Source organism: Oncorhynchus masou, chromosome 27 (assembly GCF_036934945.1).
Source record: "Oncorhynchus masou masou isolate Uvic2021 chromosome 27, UVic_Omas_1.1, whole genome shotgun sequence".
Lineage (NCBI taxonomy): Eukaryota > Metazoa > Chordata > Actinopteri > Salmoniformes > Salmonidae > Oncorhynchus > Oncorhynchus masou.
Window position 1 is genome coordinate 15,962,895 of NC_088238.1, and position 18,872 is coordinate 15,981,766.

The 18,872-nt window shown below is 46.9% G+C and overlaps 1 protein-coding gene across 1 annotated transcript in view; it reads right to left on the reverse strand.

Moving 5' to 3' along the window:
• LOC135516596 (neuron navigator 3-like) overlaps nucleotides 1-10,130 on the reverse strand; it is a 106,758-nt gene extending 96,628 nt beyond the window's left edge. Inside the window, exon 1 of the mRNA XM_064940940.1 lies at nucleotides 9,581-10,130. Within this exon, the coding sequence (XP_064797012.1) occupies nucleotides 9,581-9,841 (261 nt within the window). The 5' untranslated portion in view covers nucleotides 9,842-10,130. The remainder of the gene's footprint in view (nucleotides 1-9,580) is intronic.
• Between the last annotated feature and the right edge of the window lie 8,742 nt (nucleotides 10,131-18,872).

Here is an 18,872-nt window from a genome sequence, read left to right on the forward strand (position 1 = left end):
CAGACAGACAGACAGACAGACAGACAGACAGACAGACAGACAGACAGACAGACAGACAGACAGGCAGGCAGGCAGGCAGGCAGGCAGAGAGAAGGGGAGAGGGACAGAGAGAGACAGAGAGAGAGAAAGACAGACAGAGAGAGACCAGAGGAATAAGAGGCAGGATTGTAGTAGTTACCCCTTTATCAACAGGGGTTAGTGTGCCCATGCCTGCCCATCACCATATCTCTCCATCTCTCAACATTTGTTGAGAAACAGGTTGTGGTGGGTCTCTTTCCTGGGTGGGAACGTTGGTGTTTGAATACAGAGAAATGTCCACAGAGGTCCTGTGTAGCTATCCCTGTTATCCCAGAGGTCCTGTGTAACTATCCCTGTTATCCCAGAGGTCCTGTGTAGCTATCTCTGTTATCCCAGAGGTCCTGTGTAACTATCCCTGTTATCCCAGAGGTCCTGTGTAGCTATCCCTGTTATATCCCTGTTATCCCAGAGGTCCTGTGTAACTATCCCTGTTATCCCAGAGGTCCTGTGTAGCTATCCCTGTTATCCCAGAGGTCCTGTGTAACTATCCCTGTTATCCCAGAGGTCCTGTGTAGCTATCCCTGTTATCCCAGAGGTCCTGTGTAACTATCCCTGTTATCCCAGAGGTCCTGTGTAACTATCCCTGTTATCCCAGAGGTCCTGTGTAACTATCCCTGTTATCCCAGAGGTCCTGTGTAACTATCCCTGTTATCCCAGAGGTCCTGTGTAACTATACCTGTTATCCCAGAGGTCCTGTGTAGCTATCCCTGTTATCCCAGAGGTCCTGTGTAGCTATCCCTGTTATCCCAGAGGTCCTGTGTAACTATCCCTGTTATCCCAGAGGTCCTGTGTAACTATCCCTGTTATCCCAGAGGTCCTGTGTAGCTATCCCTGTTATCCCAGAGGTCCTGTGTAGCTATCCCTGTTATCCCAGAGGTCCTGTGTAACTATCCCTGTTATCCCAGAGGTCCTGTGTAGCTATCCCTGTTATCCCAGAGGTCCTGTGTAACTATCCCTGTTATCCCAGAGGTCCTGTGTAACTATCCCTGTTATCCCAGGGGATATGTGGTAAAAAGGGAAGCAGGGCCCTGTGCTGCATGCCTGGGGTCAACACACCGCCACTTCCCCGGGGCTTCTCCCTCTCTTCCAGATAAGGAGCCCAGGCAGCCAGACCAGACCACCCATGGCTAGGACACAACCCCCGGCTCGGCCTCCCTCCCCACCTCCCTCTGTCTCTGACGGGAAGAGCTGGCAGGGACCCCAAGCTCTGCAGACCAGACTAGGGCGGCTGCCTCGGCAGCATCTGAGCCAGTGGGGAGAGGAGCTGTGTTTACATTCCCCACACTAACTCCAGAGCCAGTGAGACCTAACACGGATCCCTGAGCTCACCACTTTCCTCCTCTCCCTGCTGCCCCCCCCCCCCTGCAGGGGTTTATCAGCACCTAGGCGTAGTGAGAGGTGGAGGAGATGCGCCGTTGCAGCAAACAAGGCCATGTGCAATCGCACTCTCTGGTTCATCTCTTCTTGCTGACATTTTGGCAGGTCAGATCAGAGACAAACAACAGGATGTGTGGAAGAAGATCCACAGGACGTTTGCGCCAGGCAGGGTGTATCTTGCCAGTTGTCTGCGCTTCCAGCAAACAAAAACTGATACACATATTCAGAAGTGGCAACATCCCCTCGCTAAGGTTACACAGCTATGTATGGTTGCCATAGCAGCCAAGAGAACAGAGCATGGCAACAGAGCCTGTGTTTCATGACCTAACCTGAGGCGTCTTGTGTGTTTCTAAGACACAAACTGGGTGCAGTAGTCATTAGGAGAATTGTTCTACAGTAAATCTATTATAATGGTTCTAGTAAGTGCATGTACAGTGTTTCTATTGGGAAGGAGTGAGAGTAGAGACAGTTGGCCTGTGTCCGATCTAATCTCTGATTGCAGCCTGGCAAAAACTTTACCTTGGTACCTTGAAGCATGAAAGGGCCCATGTTTGAATTCCTTATGACTGCCTCTTTCCTTTCTCCCTTCCTTGATGTAATAACTGATTAGACATGCGTAGGCAGGCTAACACCACATGGATTAAACCTGCCAGTCATTTCTAATCAGGGATGCACTTCAAACGGAGACAGGGATAGAAACCATAACATGGTGGCCAACCAAAAAAGAACCATGAAAAATCTCAGCTCAGACACCAGGACTAGAAACCATAACATGGTGGCCAACCAAAAAAGAACCATGATAAATCTCGGCTCAGACACCAGGGCTAGAAACCATAACATGGTGGCCAACCAAAAAAGAACCATGAAAAATCTCGGCTCAGACACCAGGGCTAGAAACCATAACATGGTGGCCAACCAAAAAAGAACCATGATAAATCTCGGCTCAGACATCAGCAGCAGGGCGTCCATTTCGAGTCTCAGCTGGAAAGTCTAACACATCAGCACCCCACGATTCTATTGATTCCCTTCAGGAGAATATGTATGTCAATTTCCCATTGCTCTTTCCTGCTTGTAACTGGGATGACCTAGGGAGGATGTGACATCCGCGGTATCACGGAATCAGATGCAGTGACACAGGAAAGGTGTGAAATGAGCAGATGTTCATGTTATTCATACTAGCAGGACAAACTGGGATCTACGTCTAACCTGTCAATCATTCTTCATATAATGTAACCCAAAGAGGGTTTATTTTGTTTGACATTATGGCATCGGATTGAATAAAATGACAACAACAACAAAAAACTCATAGTGGGAGGTTGAGAAATCGATGATTGTAAAAGGTGCGAAAAATGAATAACACTGCTCACGCTCAAGGGCTGCTCACACTCAGCCTGCGTTCCAAATTGCCCCCTTTTCCCTATTTAGTGCACTACTTTTAACCAGAACTCTATTGGCCCTAATCAAAAGTAGGGCACTGTATAAGAAATAGGGTTCCATTTGGGACAACGCCTCCCTCACCACTGTAGCTGGGTATCTGCCAAGGCTCCGAGCCACAGATCCCATCAGCAGAGCCGTGGCACTTCATTACAACCCCATTCACCTCCAGTACCTCTTCATTCTACAGTGACTGACAAGGTATGTCAGTGAGTACTACAGTGTGTATGTGTGTGTGACTGTGTGTGTGTGTCCTGGATCTCATCTCCATCACAGGGAGGAGGATCTCTTGACAGGTCAGCCTTGGATGGATGACCTGAGATCCCGGGGAGGAATGCAGGTGTTCTGCAAGACCACCGAAGGAGGGAGGCCTCCTAAGAATGCCAACACGTACAATCGTATAGATTGAACGCAGACGTGCAAAAGCAGGCACACACAAATGTACAAATGCACACACACATACACACACACACACCATTCAGCCCTCAATATTATTGAAGCCCTAAAGCATTGATATTCTAAACACACCATACAAACCACAGTTATTTGTCATTTTCAAACAGAAGCATTGGATATGTTTAGCTCATAATTAGTTTGAAACCGGTTAACATTAACCACTTGTCATGTGGAATCCCTCCTTTTATTCCCAATCATGATTAATGGTCTCCAACACATTACAGGCTCTGAAGCAGTGTGTGTTTGTGTCATGAGATTCCCTTCAAACTTTCTCTCAGTTAGGAATAACAACACAGTCTGGTAAACACTAAACAAGGAGAGCGGCCAGCCCAGTGCTTAACCAAGGACAAACAAGTCCACACAAGCATGCATTATGCAGCGAGGGTATACACACACACACACACACACACACACACACACACACACACACACACACACACACACACACACACACACACACACACACACACACACACACACACACACACACACACACACACACACACACACACACACACACACACACACACTTCTGTTTGATCACCCTGAATCCTTCCTTTCAGCCACTCCACACAGAACAAGCTGTGTCTGTCACTGTGGAGGAGTAATGACAGCATGTACCCTATCTCTACTACTGTCAGTCACTGTGGAGGAGTAATGACAGCATGTACCCTATCTCTACTACTGTCACACTGAGGAGTAATGACAGCATGTACCCTATCTCTACTACTGTCACACTGAGGAGTAATGACATCATGTACCCTATCTCTACTACTGTCAGTCACTGTGAGGAGTAATGACAGCATGTACCCTATCTCTACTACTGTCACACTGAGGAGTAATGACAGCATGTACCCTATCTCTACTACTGTCACACTGAGGAGTAATGACATCATGTACCCTATCTCTACTACTGTCACACTGAGGAGTAATGACATCATGTACCCTATCTCTACTACTGTCACACTGAGGAGTAATGACAACATGTACCCTATCTCTACTACTGTCACACTGAGGAGTAATGACATCATGTACCCTATCTCTACTACTGTCACACTGAGGAGTAATGACAGCATGTACCCTATCTCTACTACTGTCAGTCACTGAGGAGTAATGACAGCATGTACCCTATCTCTACTACTGTCACACTGAGGAGTAATGACAACATGTACCCTATCTCTACTACTGTCACACTGAGGAGTAATGACAACATGTACCCTATCTCTACTACTGTCACACTGAGGAGTAATGACATCATGTACCCTATCTCTACTACTGTCAGTCACTGTGAGGAGTAATGACAACATGTACCCTATCTCTACTACTGTCACACTGAGGAGTAATGACATCATGTACCCTATCTCTACTACTGTCAGTCACTGTGAGGAGTAATGACAACATGTACCCTATCTCTACTACTGTCACACTGAGGAGTAATGACAACATGTACCCTATCTCTACTACTGTCACACTGAGGAGTAATGACAGCATGTACCCTATCTCTACTACTGTCACACTGAGGAGTAATGACAACATGTACCCTATCTCTACTACTGTCACACTGAGGAGTAATGACAGCATGTACCCTATCTCTACTACTGTCACACTGAGGAGTAATGACAACATGTACCCTATCTCTACTACTGTCACACTGAGGAGTAATGACAACATGTACCCTATCTCTACTACTGTCACACTGAGGAGTAATGACAACATGTACCCTATCTCTACTACTGTCACACTGAAGAGTAATGACAACATGTACCCTATCTCTACTACTGTCACACTGAGGAGTAATGACATCATGTACCCTATCTCTACTACTGTCACACTGAGGAGTAATGACAACATGTACCCTATCTCTACTACTGTCACACTGAGGAGTAATGACTGTCAACTGAGGAAATGACATCATGTAACTATGTCTCAATTACTGTCACACTGAGGAGTAATGACAAATATCTCTACTACTGTCACACTGAGGAGTAATGACAACATTTACCCTATCTCTACTACTGTCACACTGAGGAGTAATGACACATGTACCCTATCTCTACTACTGTCACACTGAGGAGTAATGACATCATGTACCCTATCTCTACTACTGTCAGTCACTGTGAGGGGTAATGACAACATGTACCCTATCTCTACTACTGTCACACTGAGGAGTAATGACATCATGTACCCTATCTCTACTACTGTCAGTCACTGTGAGGGGTAATGACAACATGTACCCTATCTCTACTACTGTCACACTGAAGAGTAATGACAACATGTACCATATCTCTACTACTGTCACACTGAAGAGTAATGACAACATGTACCCTATCTCTACTACTGTCACACTGAGGTTCAACACCGGGTTAATGACACTTCCCCTTGCTCTAAGAGTAATGACAACATGTACCCTATCTCTACTACTGTCACACTGAAGAGTAATGACAACATGTATATCTCTACTACTGTCACACTGAAGAGTAATGACAACATGTACCCTATCTCTACTACTGTCACACTGAAGAGTAATGACAACATGTACCCTATCTCTACTACTGTCAGTCACTGTGAGGGGTAATGACAACATGTACCAAAACTACTTTCACACTGGGGAGTAATGAAATCCTTTCGCTTCCTATCTCTACTACTGTCACACTGAGGAGTAATGACAACATGTACCAACTATCTCTACTACTGTCACACTGAGTAATGACGGCATGTACCCTATCTCTACTACTGTCACACTAAGGAGTAATGACATCATGTACCCTATCTCTACTACTGCACTTTTTAATACGTCTGGGCCTGAGAATGGGCTTTAGTAGCACACACTCAGAGGGTAATGACTCCAGTACCCATCTCTACTACTGTCACACTGAAAGCTGAGTAATGACAACATGTACCCTATCTCTACTACTGTCACACTGAGGAGTAATGACAACATGTACCCTATCTCTACTACTGTCATTTCACAGAAGAGTAATGACAACATGTACCCTATCTCTACTACTGTCACACTGAGGGTAATGACAACATGTACCCTATCTCTACTACTGTCAGTCACTGAGTTTGAGTAATGACAACATGTACCCATCTCTACTACTGTCACACTGAGAAGTAATGACAACATGTACCCTATTTAAACTACTGTCATTCACTGAATGAGTAATGACAACATGTACCAGCTATCTCTACTACTGTCACACTGAGGAGTAATGACAACATGTACCCTATCTCTACTACTGGTTGACAACATGAGATTGGGCATGGTTAAGGAGGATTGGACAAGTTAAGGACCCTATCTACTATGTCACACTGAAGAGGATTGGTAATGACAACATGTACCCTATCTCTACTACTGTCACACTGAAGGAGTAATGACAACATGTACCCTATCTCTACTACTGAGAGTAATGGACATGGTTAAGGAGGATTATGGTCTACTACTGTCACAGAGGAGTAATGACAACATGTACCCATATCTTACTATGTCACACTGAGGAGGCATGGACAACATGATTGGGCATCTTAATATTGTCACACTGAAGAGGTAATGACAACATGTACCCTATCTCTACTACTGTCACATTGGGCATTTTAAGACAACATTGGGCATGGTTACTGGTCTGTCACACTGGTTAATGACAACATGAGAATTATGTTTTACTGTCACACTGAAGGTTAAACATGTACCCTATCTCATGGTTAAGGAGCATTCTAAAGGAGGATTGGGCATGGTTAAGATCCATGTTATCTCTACTACTGTCACACAGTTAAGGAACATGGTTAAGGAGGTCACAAGTCCCATTTTTAAGGAGGGCTCTAGGATACTGTCACCTCCAACATGTTAGGAGGATATCTCATCTTAAGGAGGATTGGGCACAAGGAGGATTATACCCCCCTCCCAGCACCCCCAAGCACATCCCAGCTTAAGGATAGTCCAAACACCTCCCAGCAGGAAAGCATGTGTTTCTTCCCAGGACCATCCAGCTGTTCAAGTATTCCCACTGGAAGAAAAGTGAAATAAGTCAAGTGTGTTGTTGTTCAGTCTGGGGTTGTTCACGCAGGGGTTGTGACACCAAAAGGAGGATTTTCAAAGAATCTATTTTGCAGGTGCTTATAGAAACCGAGTTTATGGGCATTTGAGCAGTTTACCGGTTCAGCACCGGGTTAATGATAAAACACACTTCCCCTTGCTCTGGCCCTGCATGCGCTTTCCAGTCATTGGGTACACGTACAAGGATCCAGGGGCAGCTCCTCAGCTGGGCAGTTAAGGATTCCCAACACCATTGGGCAGGTTAAGGAGGATTCCCATGGTTAAGGAGGATTGGGCATGGTCCTCCCAACACCTCCCAGCACCTCCCAGCACCCCCAAGAGGCTCCCATGAGTTAGAGACCATCCAAAACATAGTTAAGGAGATTGGGAAATAAGTTCAGGTGTGTTGTTCAGTTGGGGTTGTTCATGGTTAAGGGGAAAAGGACACCAGAGGATTGGGCAGTTAAGGAGGAGCAGTAAACAAGGAGACTTGGCAGCGTGCATAGAAAACAGGAAAGCATGTTGGATTTTGACAGGTTCAGAAGATTGTTAGGGTGAGCATGCACTAAAAACTATTTGGCATGGGGATATTTGGCCCTGCATGCTTCCTTTCCAGAGACGGACACGCTTCTCCACTTGATCATGAGGAGGCATTCTAAACACTCCCAAAGTTCAACTTGGCACCGGCTGATTAGTATGGGAAAGCACTTATCCGTTCCAGGAGGAAAGGGGATTGGGCATGGTTAAGGAGGATTGGGCCATTAAGGAGGTCTGGGCAGTTAAGAATTGGGCAAAAAAGAAAAGATTGGGCTCCCAGAGGATTCCCATGGAAGCCCCAGCATCTGAACAAGGAGACTTGGCATGGTTAAGGAGGACCAGGAAAACAGGAAAGTCTGTTGGTATTTTGACAGGTCGAAGATGTAGGGTGAGCATGCACTACCAAAACTATTTGGCGGGGATATTTGAAATCCTTTCGCTTCCTTTCCGAGACGGACCCCGCCTTCTCCACTTGTCATGAGTCCAATTTCCAACATTCTAAAACACTCCCAAAGAACTTGGCACCGGCTGACTTTAGTATGGGAAAGCACTTAAGGCGATCCGTTCATGTCTATCATTCGCTAGCCATTCTTACCAGATACGTTTGAGAATGGGCATTAGGAGGATTCAAAGGAAATTCCAGCTGCCAAGGTACAAAAGAGGAAATTGGTGGAGATGGGGAGGATTTATTGGGCATGGTTAGAGGATTGGGCATGGTTAAGGGCATTTCATGTATTAAGGAGATTCCATGTAGTTATGAGGAGGAGGGGTGTTTGTATTCAGGGCATTGGATTCAAGGAGGATTTAGGTTAAGGAGGATTGGGCATGGTTAGGAAAACAGCCAGCAGGAGGATTCATTTCACAGATTGGGATGGTTAATAGAGGAGGCACGACAATGGGCACATTAATGGAGGATTGGGCATGGTTAAGGAGGATTGCCCCATGGTTAATGACAGATTTGCGAGTCAACTGACAGAGTTTGAGAATGCATCACAGTGCAAAGCAATGGAAGGACACAAAAGAGAAATAAAATGGTGCATGGAAAGGATTTAGGGCATGGTTAAGGAGGATTTATGTTCAGGATTCCATTGAGAAAATTACCACATGGTTAAGGAGGATTGGGCATGGTTAAGGAGGATTGGGCATGGTTAAGGAGGATTGGGTATAGTTAAGGAGGATTGGGCATGGTTAAGGAGGATTGGGCATGGTTAAGGAGGATTGGGCATGGTTAAGGAGGATTGGGCATGGTTAAGGAGGATTGGGCATGGTTAAGGAGGATTGGGCATGGTTAAGGAGGATTGGGCATGGTTAAGAAGGTTTGACATCTACTTTTTGAAATTTGCTAAGTGCTGTAAGCAGACCTCCACCCAATAGTATATAGAGAGCATGGCACCTGCTATAACTTGCTGAACCAAGACCACATTGATTTCTAAATGAGTCATCTAGTCACACAGAAACAGAACAGTCTAAAGAAAATCCAACAAGCCTGCCTCTGTTAGGTAGCTCACTCAGACTTGGCCGGCCAGCACAGCCACCTGTAGAGCTAATCAATTCCCCCTGCATAGACAGGCATGCAGACAGAAATCATTTAGAGAGTAGAGTTTGAAGGGAGAAGGAGCCACAGAGTGACAGCATGTCCCCCAGTAACAACACACTGTCACTGACCTTGCAGATCTTACTCTCCTCTGTCTCCTTGCTCCGTCCCTGTTGTTTCTGCTGCGTCCTCCTCTCCTGGTACTCTGACTTGAGTGACAGCTGACAGGAGGAGAGCAGGGGGGATTCTGACCCCCTCAGCTCTGGGGTCCTGGCCATGTGCCCCCGTGTGGCAGCGGTTCTGCCCGGGTTGGGGATGGGGAGAGCGCTGTGGACCGGCTTGGAGCCCACTGAGGGTTGTCTGAGCTTGGAGGCTACTCCTACCACCGGCATGGTCCGTCACATCCAGAGAGAGAGAGTTCAAAAGCAGACAGGAGGAAGAGGTTGAAAAAACAGCGCGAGGAGTCGTTTCCCTCAGTTTCCCACACAAAAGAGGCCAAATAAGAACCCTGTGTCTCCTCCTGACGTCTGGCAGAGAAAAAGAGGGGAAGGAGAAGACAAAATAAAGAGAGGGCTGCCTCTCAGAGAGAAGTCTGGAGTGGGAGAGCAGCCGCAGTCATTCTGTAGCCTACAGCATGTGGGATTTACAGAAACTGACAAGGTTTCTCCGCCACCGGTTCACTCCCCCTTTCTGTTGCTCCTCCTCCTCCTCTCTGTCAGAGCTCAACCACTCCTCCCTCTCCATTTCTGTCAGAACTACAAAACCAAACAGTCCTCGGGGGCGTAAACTCCTCTGGAAGGTAACCGCCACTCCACCAGTGATTATAGCCCTGGTTAAGTGCATCTCTCTCTCTCTCTCTCTCTGTCTGTCTGTCTGTCTGTCTGTCCCCCTCCCTCCCTCCCTCCCTCCCTCCCTCCCTCCCTCCCTCCCTCCTCTCCTCCCCCTCTCTCCTCTCTCTCTCTCTCTCTCTCTCTCTCTCTCTCTCTGTCTGTCTGTCTCTCTCTCTGTCTCTCTCTCTCTCTCCCTCCCTCCTCTCTCTCTCCCCCCCCTCTCTCTCTCCCTCTCTCCACCTCTCTCCCTCTCCCCCCCTCTCTCTCTCTCCCCCCTCTCTCTCTCCCCCCCTCTCTCTCTGTCTCTCTCTCTCTCTCCCTCTCTCCACCTCTCTTTCTCTCCCCCCCCTCTCTCTCTCTCTCCCCCTCTCTCTCTCCCTCTCTCCACCTCTCTTTCTCTCCCCCTCTCTCTCTCTCTCTCCCCCCCTCTCTCTCTCTCTCTCTCTGAGCAGCATTCCTCAGCAGCATGTTACTCCCCAGCTCCAACTGTCAAAACAGCTCTCTCCGTAGCCGAGCACTGATCACTAGAAATAGACACCTCTCACTGGCTGCCTGCATCTGGGGCAGCCCTCCTCTTTGATGAAAGAAATAGTAAAAGTGAAATACAAAATTAAAGTTTGGCGAGTTATCCAGTACATAATCCCTCACACTGAAGCAGTTTGTCTGGTTCCTGGGACTATTTTTCATGGCGGAAAGAGTTCTAGGTTATTAAGAAATCTCTGCATTTCACTCTTTTCCGTCTCTCTCCCTCTCCCTCTCCCTCTCTCCTTCTCTCCTTCTCTCCCTCTCTCCCTCTCCCTCCTGCTCCAGAATATGGCTTTGGAAAGACAGGCGGTGAGCTGAGGACTGACACCAGTGTTTGGGAGTTGTGGTTTGTGCAGCATCTGAAAGTGCCTCAGTGGGGGAAAACTGCTTCTCTGACAGCCAGGCGGACGGTTGTGGCAGAAAAAACGTCCTCCTTGCTAATTCCTGTCAAACAAATAATCAGAACATCCAGAGGAATTGCACAGAAAAGTGGCAACTCTGTTTTCTCTGTCAAGAAAAGAGAAAAGGAGGGATATTTTTCATTTAGTCTAGTGGTGAAGGAAATGGAGTCATTGATCACTAAATGCCATGTACTTTCCTGCTGGCTAAACGCCTCTCTCGACCTAGCTTTTCAACAGCTAGTGGTGAGAAACGGGCAACCCTGAATGCATTTGGAGTTTATTAACTGGACAAAATGTGACATGTAAGTGTGGTTTTTAACGGCTCCTAGTGTGGTGTGAGACGTAAAAGGGAGTGAAAGATTAATATGGAAAGCCTACATCTGGTTCGGTTTAGGGGCTGGGATGTGTGAGAGTTGGGAGGATTACCACGTCACACCAAACCGGAACATTTGAACACTGCATCATCCAATAGAAGACGAGAACTGAAGAAGAGAACTGAGCAGGCTTGTCCTGCAGATTGAACTGGCTCAATGTACACTAAGCAGTATACCACCCTGCATCCCACTGCTGGCTTACATCTGCATCCAAGCAGGGTTGGTCCTTGTCAGTCCCTGGATGAGAGACCAGATCTTACTGGAAGTGGTATTGGAAGGCCATTAGGAGGAACTCTCCTCTGGTCTAAAATAAATAAATATGCAAATGCCCCAGGGCATTGATTGGGGACATTGTCCTGTGTAGGGTGCCGTCTTTCGTATGGGACGTGAAACGGATGTCCTGGTCTCTGTGGTCACTAAAGATCCCATGGCAGTTATCATAAGAGTAAGGGTGTTAACCCCGGTGTCCTGACTCTCTGTGGTCACTAAAGATCCCATGGCAGTTATCATAAGAGTGGTGTTAACCCCGGTGTCCTGACTCTCTGTGGTCACTAAAGATCCCATGGCAGTTATCATAAGAGTAAGGGTGTTAACCCCGGTGTCCTGACTCTCTGTGGTCACTAAAGATCCCATGGCAGTTATCATAAGAGTAAGGGTGTTAACCCCGGTGTCCTGACTCTCTGTGGTCACTAAAGATCCCATGGCAGTTATCATAAGAGTAAGGGTGTTAACCCCGGTGTCCTGACTCTCTGTGGTCACTAAAGATCCCATGGCAGTTATCATAAGAGTAAGGGTGTTAACCCCGGTGTCCTGACTCTCTGTGGTCACTAAAGATCCCATGGCAGTTATCATAAGAGTAAGGGTGTTAACCCCGGTGTCCTGACTCTCTGTGGTCACTAAAGATCCCATGGCAGTTATCATAAGAGTAAGGGTGTTAACCCCGGTGTCCTGACTCTCTGTGGTCACTAAAGATCCCATGGCAGTTATCATAAGAGTAAGGGTGTTAACCCCGGTGTCCTGACTCTCTGTGGTCACTAAAGATCCCATGGCAGTTATCATAAAGTAAGGGTGTTAAGTGTCCTGACTCTCTGTGGTCACTAAAGTGGCAGTTATCATAACCATGGCAGTTATCATAAGAGTAAGGGTGTTCCCATGGCAGTCATAAGAAAGGGTGTTAACCCCGTGTCCTGTGTCTCTGTGGTCACTAAAGATCCCATGGCAGTTATCATAAGAGTAAGGGTGTTAACCCCGGTGTCCTGACTCTCTGTGGTCACTAAAGATCCCATGGCAGTTATCATAAGAGTAAGGGTGTTCCCATGGCAGTTATCATAAGAGTAAGGGTGTTCCCATGGCAGTTATCATAAGAGTAAGGGTGTTAACCCCGGTGTCCTGACTCTCTGTGGTCACTAAAGATCCCATGGCAGTTATCATAAGAGTAAGGGTGTTAACCCCGGTGTCCTGACTCTCTGTGGTCACTAAAGATCCCATGGCAGTTATCATAAAGTAATCGGTGTCCTGACTCTCTGTGGTCACTAAAGATCCCATGGCAGTTATCATAAGAGTAAGGGTGTTAACCCCGGTGTCCTGACTCTCTGTGGTCACTAAAGATCCCATGGCAGTTATCATAAGAGTAAGGGTGTTAACCCCCTGACTCTCTGTGTCCTAAAGATCCCTCTCTGTAACCCCGGTGTCCTGACTCTCTGTAAGGTCACCCCGGTGTCCTGACTCTCTGTGGTCACTAAAGATCCCATGGCAGTTATCATAAGAGTAAGGGTGTTAACCCCGGTGTCCTGACTCTCTGTGGTCACTAAAGATCCCATGGCAGTTATCATAAGAGTAAGGGTGTTAACCCCGGTGTCCTGACTCTCTGTGGACACTAAAGATCCCATGGCAGTTATCATAAGAGTAAGGGTGTTAACCGGTGTCCTGACTCTCTGTGGTCACTAAAGATCCCCTGACAGTTATCATAACTCCACTGTATCCAGGGTGTTCGGTGTGTCACTAAAGATCCCATGGCAGTTATCATGTAAGGGTGTTAACCCCGGTGTCCTGACTCTCTGTGGACACTAAAGATCCCATGGCAGTTATCATAAGAGTAAGGGTGTTAACCCCGGTGTCCTGGACACTAAAACTCAGTTATCCAATCTGTCCCCTCCCAATCTGTACCATCCTGGCCACCTAATCATCAACCAACTTCCAATTGGCTCATTCATCCCCCCTCCTCTCCCCTGTAACTATTCCCCAGGTTGTTGCTGTAAATAAGAATATGTTCTCAGTCAACTTACATGGTAAATTAAGGGATAAATAAATAAAAAGCATTGTAGCTAGTAGCTGGTAGTCAAACCAATCCTCAGTTTATCTGTTCCACTCAAACCATTATCCAACTAAGAACAGTTGATAATGGGTCCACTGAATTCCAAAATATGCATGGCAGGTTGTGCCGCCCATCACAAACGAAGATGTCTGCCTATGCAAACCGGCACTTAGCTTCCCAGTCACTGGCAGGGTAAGTATTGAAGCAGTGCCTCTGATGGACAACCAACCTAATAAGGGCATTGATTTGTAGAAACAACATCATACACAGTCACATGTTTTCAATCAAGACGGCGCTGTCATGACAAGACTAAAAAAAGAGGATATTATGTGAATGAATGGCGTGACTTCAACTCCAACTCCACTGTATCCAGCCCCCTGACTGCTGAGCTGTCTAGTTGTACAGGACTTGGAAGGAGTCCAACCTCACAAGACTGGCCTATAACTGTTGGGAAACCATCCGTTGTCATGAGACTGTTCCACGTGTGCTTAGCCAAAGGGTTCTGACGAAATCTCTGCAATTTAAGGCACATTTCTCACCTGCCTGTTTCCGCCTGTTTGCCAAGTTAATTACCATACACCACAAAGGCTTCACTGAATAAAGAGTGCTTCTGCTACCTGCATTTGCAAGGTCCCAAAACAGTAATATGGTGCTGAAGGTTTTCGCCTTGAACCGCAGAGCGGCTTCCAAAGTCAACACTGTCAAACCAGTCTCCGGTTCACCTCCATCTGCAACGAGTTGAGCAGGTCAGTGCTTAAAGCTCGGCTATGAGAGTCCAACCACACCCACACCTCTCAAAATAGCATGGCGGCCAACTGTGTCATGGTGGAAAGACAGCGGAGATGGGACGTGATGAAAAATAAACATGCGAACAATAGTGAACAAGAGTGATCGATAGTGGAGATGAGTTTGGCGATAGGTGATGGTTATGTCCCCTTTATCTGTGACAGGACCTGAAGAAATGTCTCCATGAGGTCATCCAGCCAGGTTGCAGAGCCATCATCTACTGTATGTCTGAAACACATCCAGTCCATCCTCACGTCTTATGGCAATAAGAATAGAAGGAGGGGAAAGGCCACCTTTTATTCTGGAAGATAGTCAAAAGGACCTGGCAAGGCACAAATGTACAGCTTCTACTAATACTCCTGTCTGTGTGCTCAGTAAAGCTCACCATTCTAGGTGACCACCAAAGCCACAGTGGAATATCTGGTGGCGGAGATTGAGAGCATTCCAGCGGAGGGTGTTTGGAGGGGGGGAGCTCAAGGGACTGGGGGGAGATGGGGTTGAGGAGGTACTAGTGGTAGTGGGGGGAGAGGTAGGCCACAAAGCCACAGCCCTGCAGAGGAAATGGGAGCGAGGGAGGCCCTTCTTTTCTCACCGTATCCATCCTCCTTCTCACTTCCTGGTCCGAGAGCAGCAGTGTGTCATTAGATGGGCTGGCAAACCAACGGCAGCCACACCGAGCTCCAGTCTTACAGGTCCCAGTACAGCACCGATCCAAATACACCGAGCTCCAGTCTTACAGGTCCCAGTACAGCACTGATCCAAATACACCTAGCTCCAGTCTTACAGGTCCCAGTACAGCACCGATCCAAATACACCGAGCTCCAGTCTTACAGGTCCCAGTACAGCACTGATCCAAATACACCTAGCTCCAGTCTTATAGGTCCCAGTACAGCACTGATCCAAATACACCGAGCTCCAGTCTTACAGGTCCCAGTACAGCACTGATCCAAATACACCTAGCTCCAGTCTTACAGGTCCCAGTACAGCACTGATCCAAATATACCTAGCTCCAGTCTTACAGGTCCCAGTACAGCACTGATCCAAATACACCTAGCTCCAGTCTTACAGGTCCCAGTACAGCACTGATCCAAATACACCGAGCTCCAGTCTTACAGGTCCCAGTACAGCACTGATCCAAATACACCTAGCTCCAGTCTTACAGGTCCCAGTACAGCACTGATCCAAATACACCTAGCTCCAGTCTTACAGGTCCCAGTACAGCACTGATCCAAATACACCGAGCTCCAGTCTTACAGGTCCCAGTACAGCACTGATCCAAATACACCGAGCTCCAGTCTTACAGGTCCCAGTACAGCACTGATCCAAATACACCGAGCTCCAGTCTTACAGGTCCCAGTACAGCACTGATCCAAATACACCTAGCTCCAGTCTTACAGGTCCCAGTACAGCACTGATCCAAATACACCGAGCTCCAGTCTTACAGGTCCCAGTACAGCACTGATCCAAATACACCTAGCTCCAGTCTTACAGGTCCCAGTACAGCACTGATCCAAATACACCTAGCTCCAGTCTTACAGGTCCCAGTACAGCACTGATCCAAATACACCTAGCTCCAGTCTTACAGGTCCCAGTACAGCACTGATCCAAATACACCTAGCTCCAGTCTTACAGGTCCCAGTACAGCACTGATCCAAATACACCGAGCTCCAGTCTTACAGGTCCCAGTACAGCACTGATCCAAATACACCGAGCTCCAGTCTTACAGGTCCCAGTACAGCACTGATCCAAATACACCGAGCTCCAGTCTTACAGGTCCCAGTACAGCACTGATCCAAATACACCGAGCTCCAGTCTTACAGGTCCCAGTACAGCACTGATCCAAATACACCGAGCTCCAGTCTTACAGGTCCCAGTACAGCACTGATCCAAATACACCTAGCTCCAGTCTTACAGGTCCCAGTACAGCACTGATCCAAATACACCTAGCTCCAGTCTTACAGGTCCCAGTACAGCACTGATCCAAATACACCGAGCTCCAGTCTTACAGGTCCCAGTACAGCACTGATCCAAATACACCGAGCTCCAGTCTTACAGGTCCCAGTACAGCACTGATCCAAATACATGATCCAAATGCTCCGTACATTGTTTTCATTGAGGACATGTATGAGTCTGCTGTTAATGATAATGCAAAGGATTTTCCCAAGGTTACTGTTGACGCATATCCCACGGTAGTTGTTGGGGTCAAATTTGTCTCCACCTTTGTGGATTGGGGTGATCAGTCCTTGGTTCTAAATATTGGGGAAGAGGCCAGAGCTAAAGATGATGTTAAAGAGTTTTAGTATAGCCAATTGGAATTTGTTGTCTGTATATTTGATCATTTCATTGAGGATGCCATCAACGCCACATGCCTTTTTGGGTTGGAGGGTCTTTATTTTGTCCTGTAACTCATTCAAGGTAATTGGAGAATCCAGTGGGTTCTGGTAGTCTTTAATAGTTGATTCTAAGATTTGTATTTGATCATGTATATGTTTTTGCGGGTCTCTATGTTTTTGGTTGGACAGGTTTCTCAATTTCTTTCTTAGATTTTTGCATTCTTCATCAAACCATTTGTCATTGTTGTTCATTTTCTTCGGTTTTCTATTTGAGATTTTTAGATTTGATAGGGAAGCTGAGAGGTCAAATATACTGTTAAGATTTTCTACTCCAAGTTTACACCTTCACTATTACAGTGGAACGTTTTACCCAGGAAATTGTCTAAAAGGGATTGAATTTGTTGTTGTCTAATTGTTTTTTGGTAGGTTTCCAAACTGCATTCCTTCCATCTATAGCATTTCTTAATGTTACTTAGTTCCTTTGGCTTTGATGCCACATGATTGAGTATTGCTCTGTTCAAATAGACTGTGATTTTGCTGTGGTCTGATAGGGGTGTCAGTGGGCTGACTGAACGCTCTGAGGGACTCTCTCAAGGGCTTTATTGGCATGGGAAACATATGCTAACATTGCCAAAGCAAGTGAAGTAGATCATTGTCTTTCTGTTCTAGATAGGAAGTCAATAAGACTTCTGATCGTCCCCATCATTATCCATGTGTTTATTATCTGTTCCAGGCCACTCTGGAACCCCTGTCGCCTGCCTGGTGAGAGGGAGGGGTGCCTGGTCAGATGAAACACCTGGCGTGCATCCCAAATGGAGCCATATTCCTTACACTGTGCACAACCTTTAACATGGGGGCCCATAGGGATCTGGTCAAACGTAGTGCACTATATAGGGAATAGGTTGCCATTTGAGAGACAGCCCTGACGTCAAGATGGGGCTGGCCTTTCACTGTGAAAACAAAACATGGCAGGCTGGTGGAGAGAGGAGTGGAGGGAGCCCCTCTGTCTAAACATCCCCCGGGAGACAGATAGTCACGCACCTGGCCCTGTCCACAGCAGAGGCGTGAACGCTATCTCTCAGGAACACATCGGATAACACGGAAAAGAAAACACACACTCACACAAACATGCAGTAGGTACACAAAGCTGAAACGGGCAGTAGGTACACAAAGCTGAAACAGGCAGTAGGTACACAAAGCTGAAACAGGCAGTAGGTACACAAAGCTGAAACATGCAGTAGGTACACAAAGCTGAAACGGGCAGTAGGTACACAAAGCTGAAACAGGCAGTAGGTACACAAAGCTGAAACATGCAGTAGGTACACAAAGCTGAAACATGCAGTAGGTACACAAAGCTGAAACGGGCAGTAGGTACACAAAGCTGAAACAGGCAGTAGGTACACAAAGCTGAAACGGGCAGTTGGTACACAAAGCTGAAACATGCAGTTGGTACACAAAGCTGAAACATGCAGTAGGTACACAAAGCTGAAACATGCAGTAGGTACACAAAGCTGAAACATGCAGTAGGTACACAAAGCTGAAACATGCAGTAGATCTACAAGGCTGAAACATGCATACACAGAGATATTGGACCAAAGGACCAACACACATCACCCAAACCAAAGAGCACAGACATGTTCTATCACACATGCATACAGTACACACACACACACACACACACACACACACACACACACACACACACACACACACACACACACACACACACACACACACACACACACACACACACACACACACACACACACACACACACAGCTATGTCTCGCTATACTTGTGAGTGAGGACTTTTTGGGGACCAACAATTGAATCCCATTCAAAATTCTATCCTAACCTAAC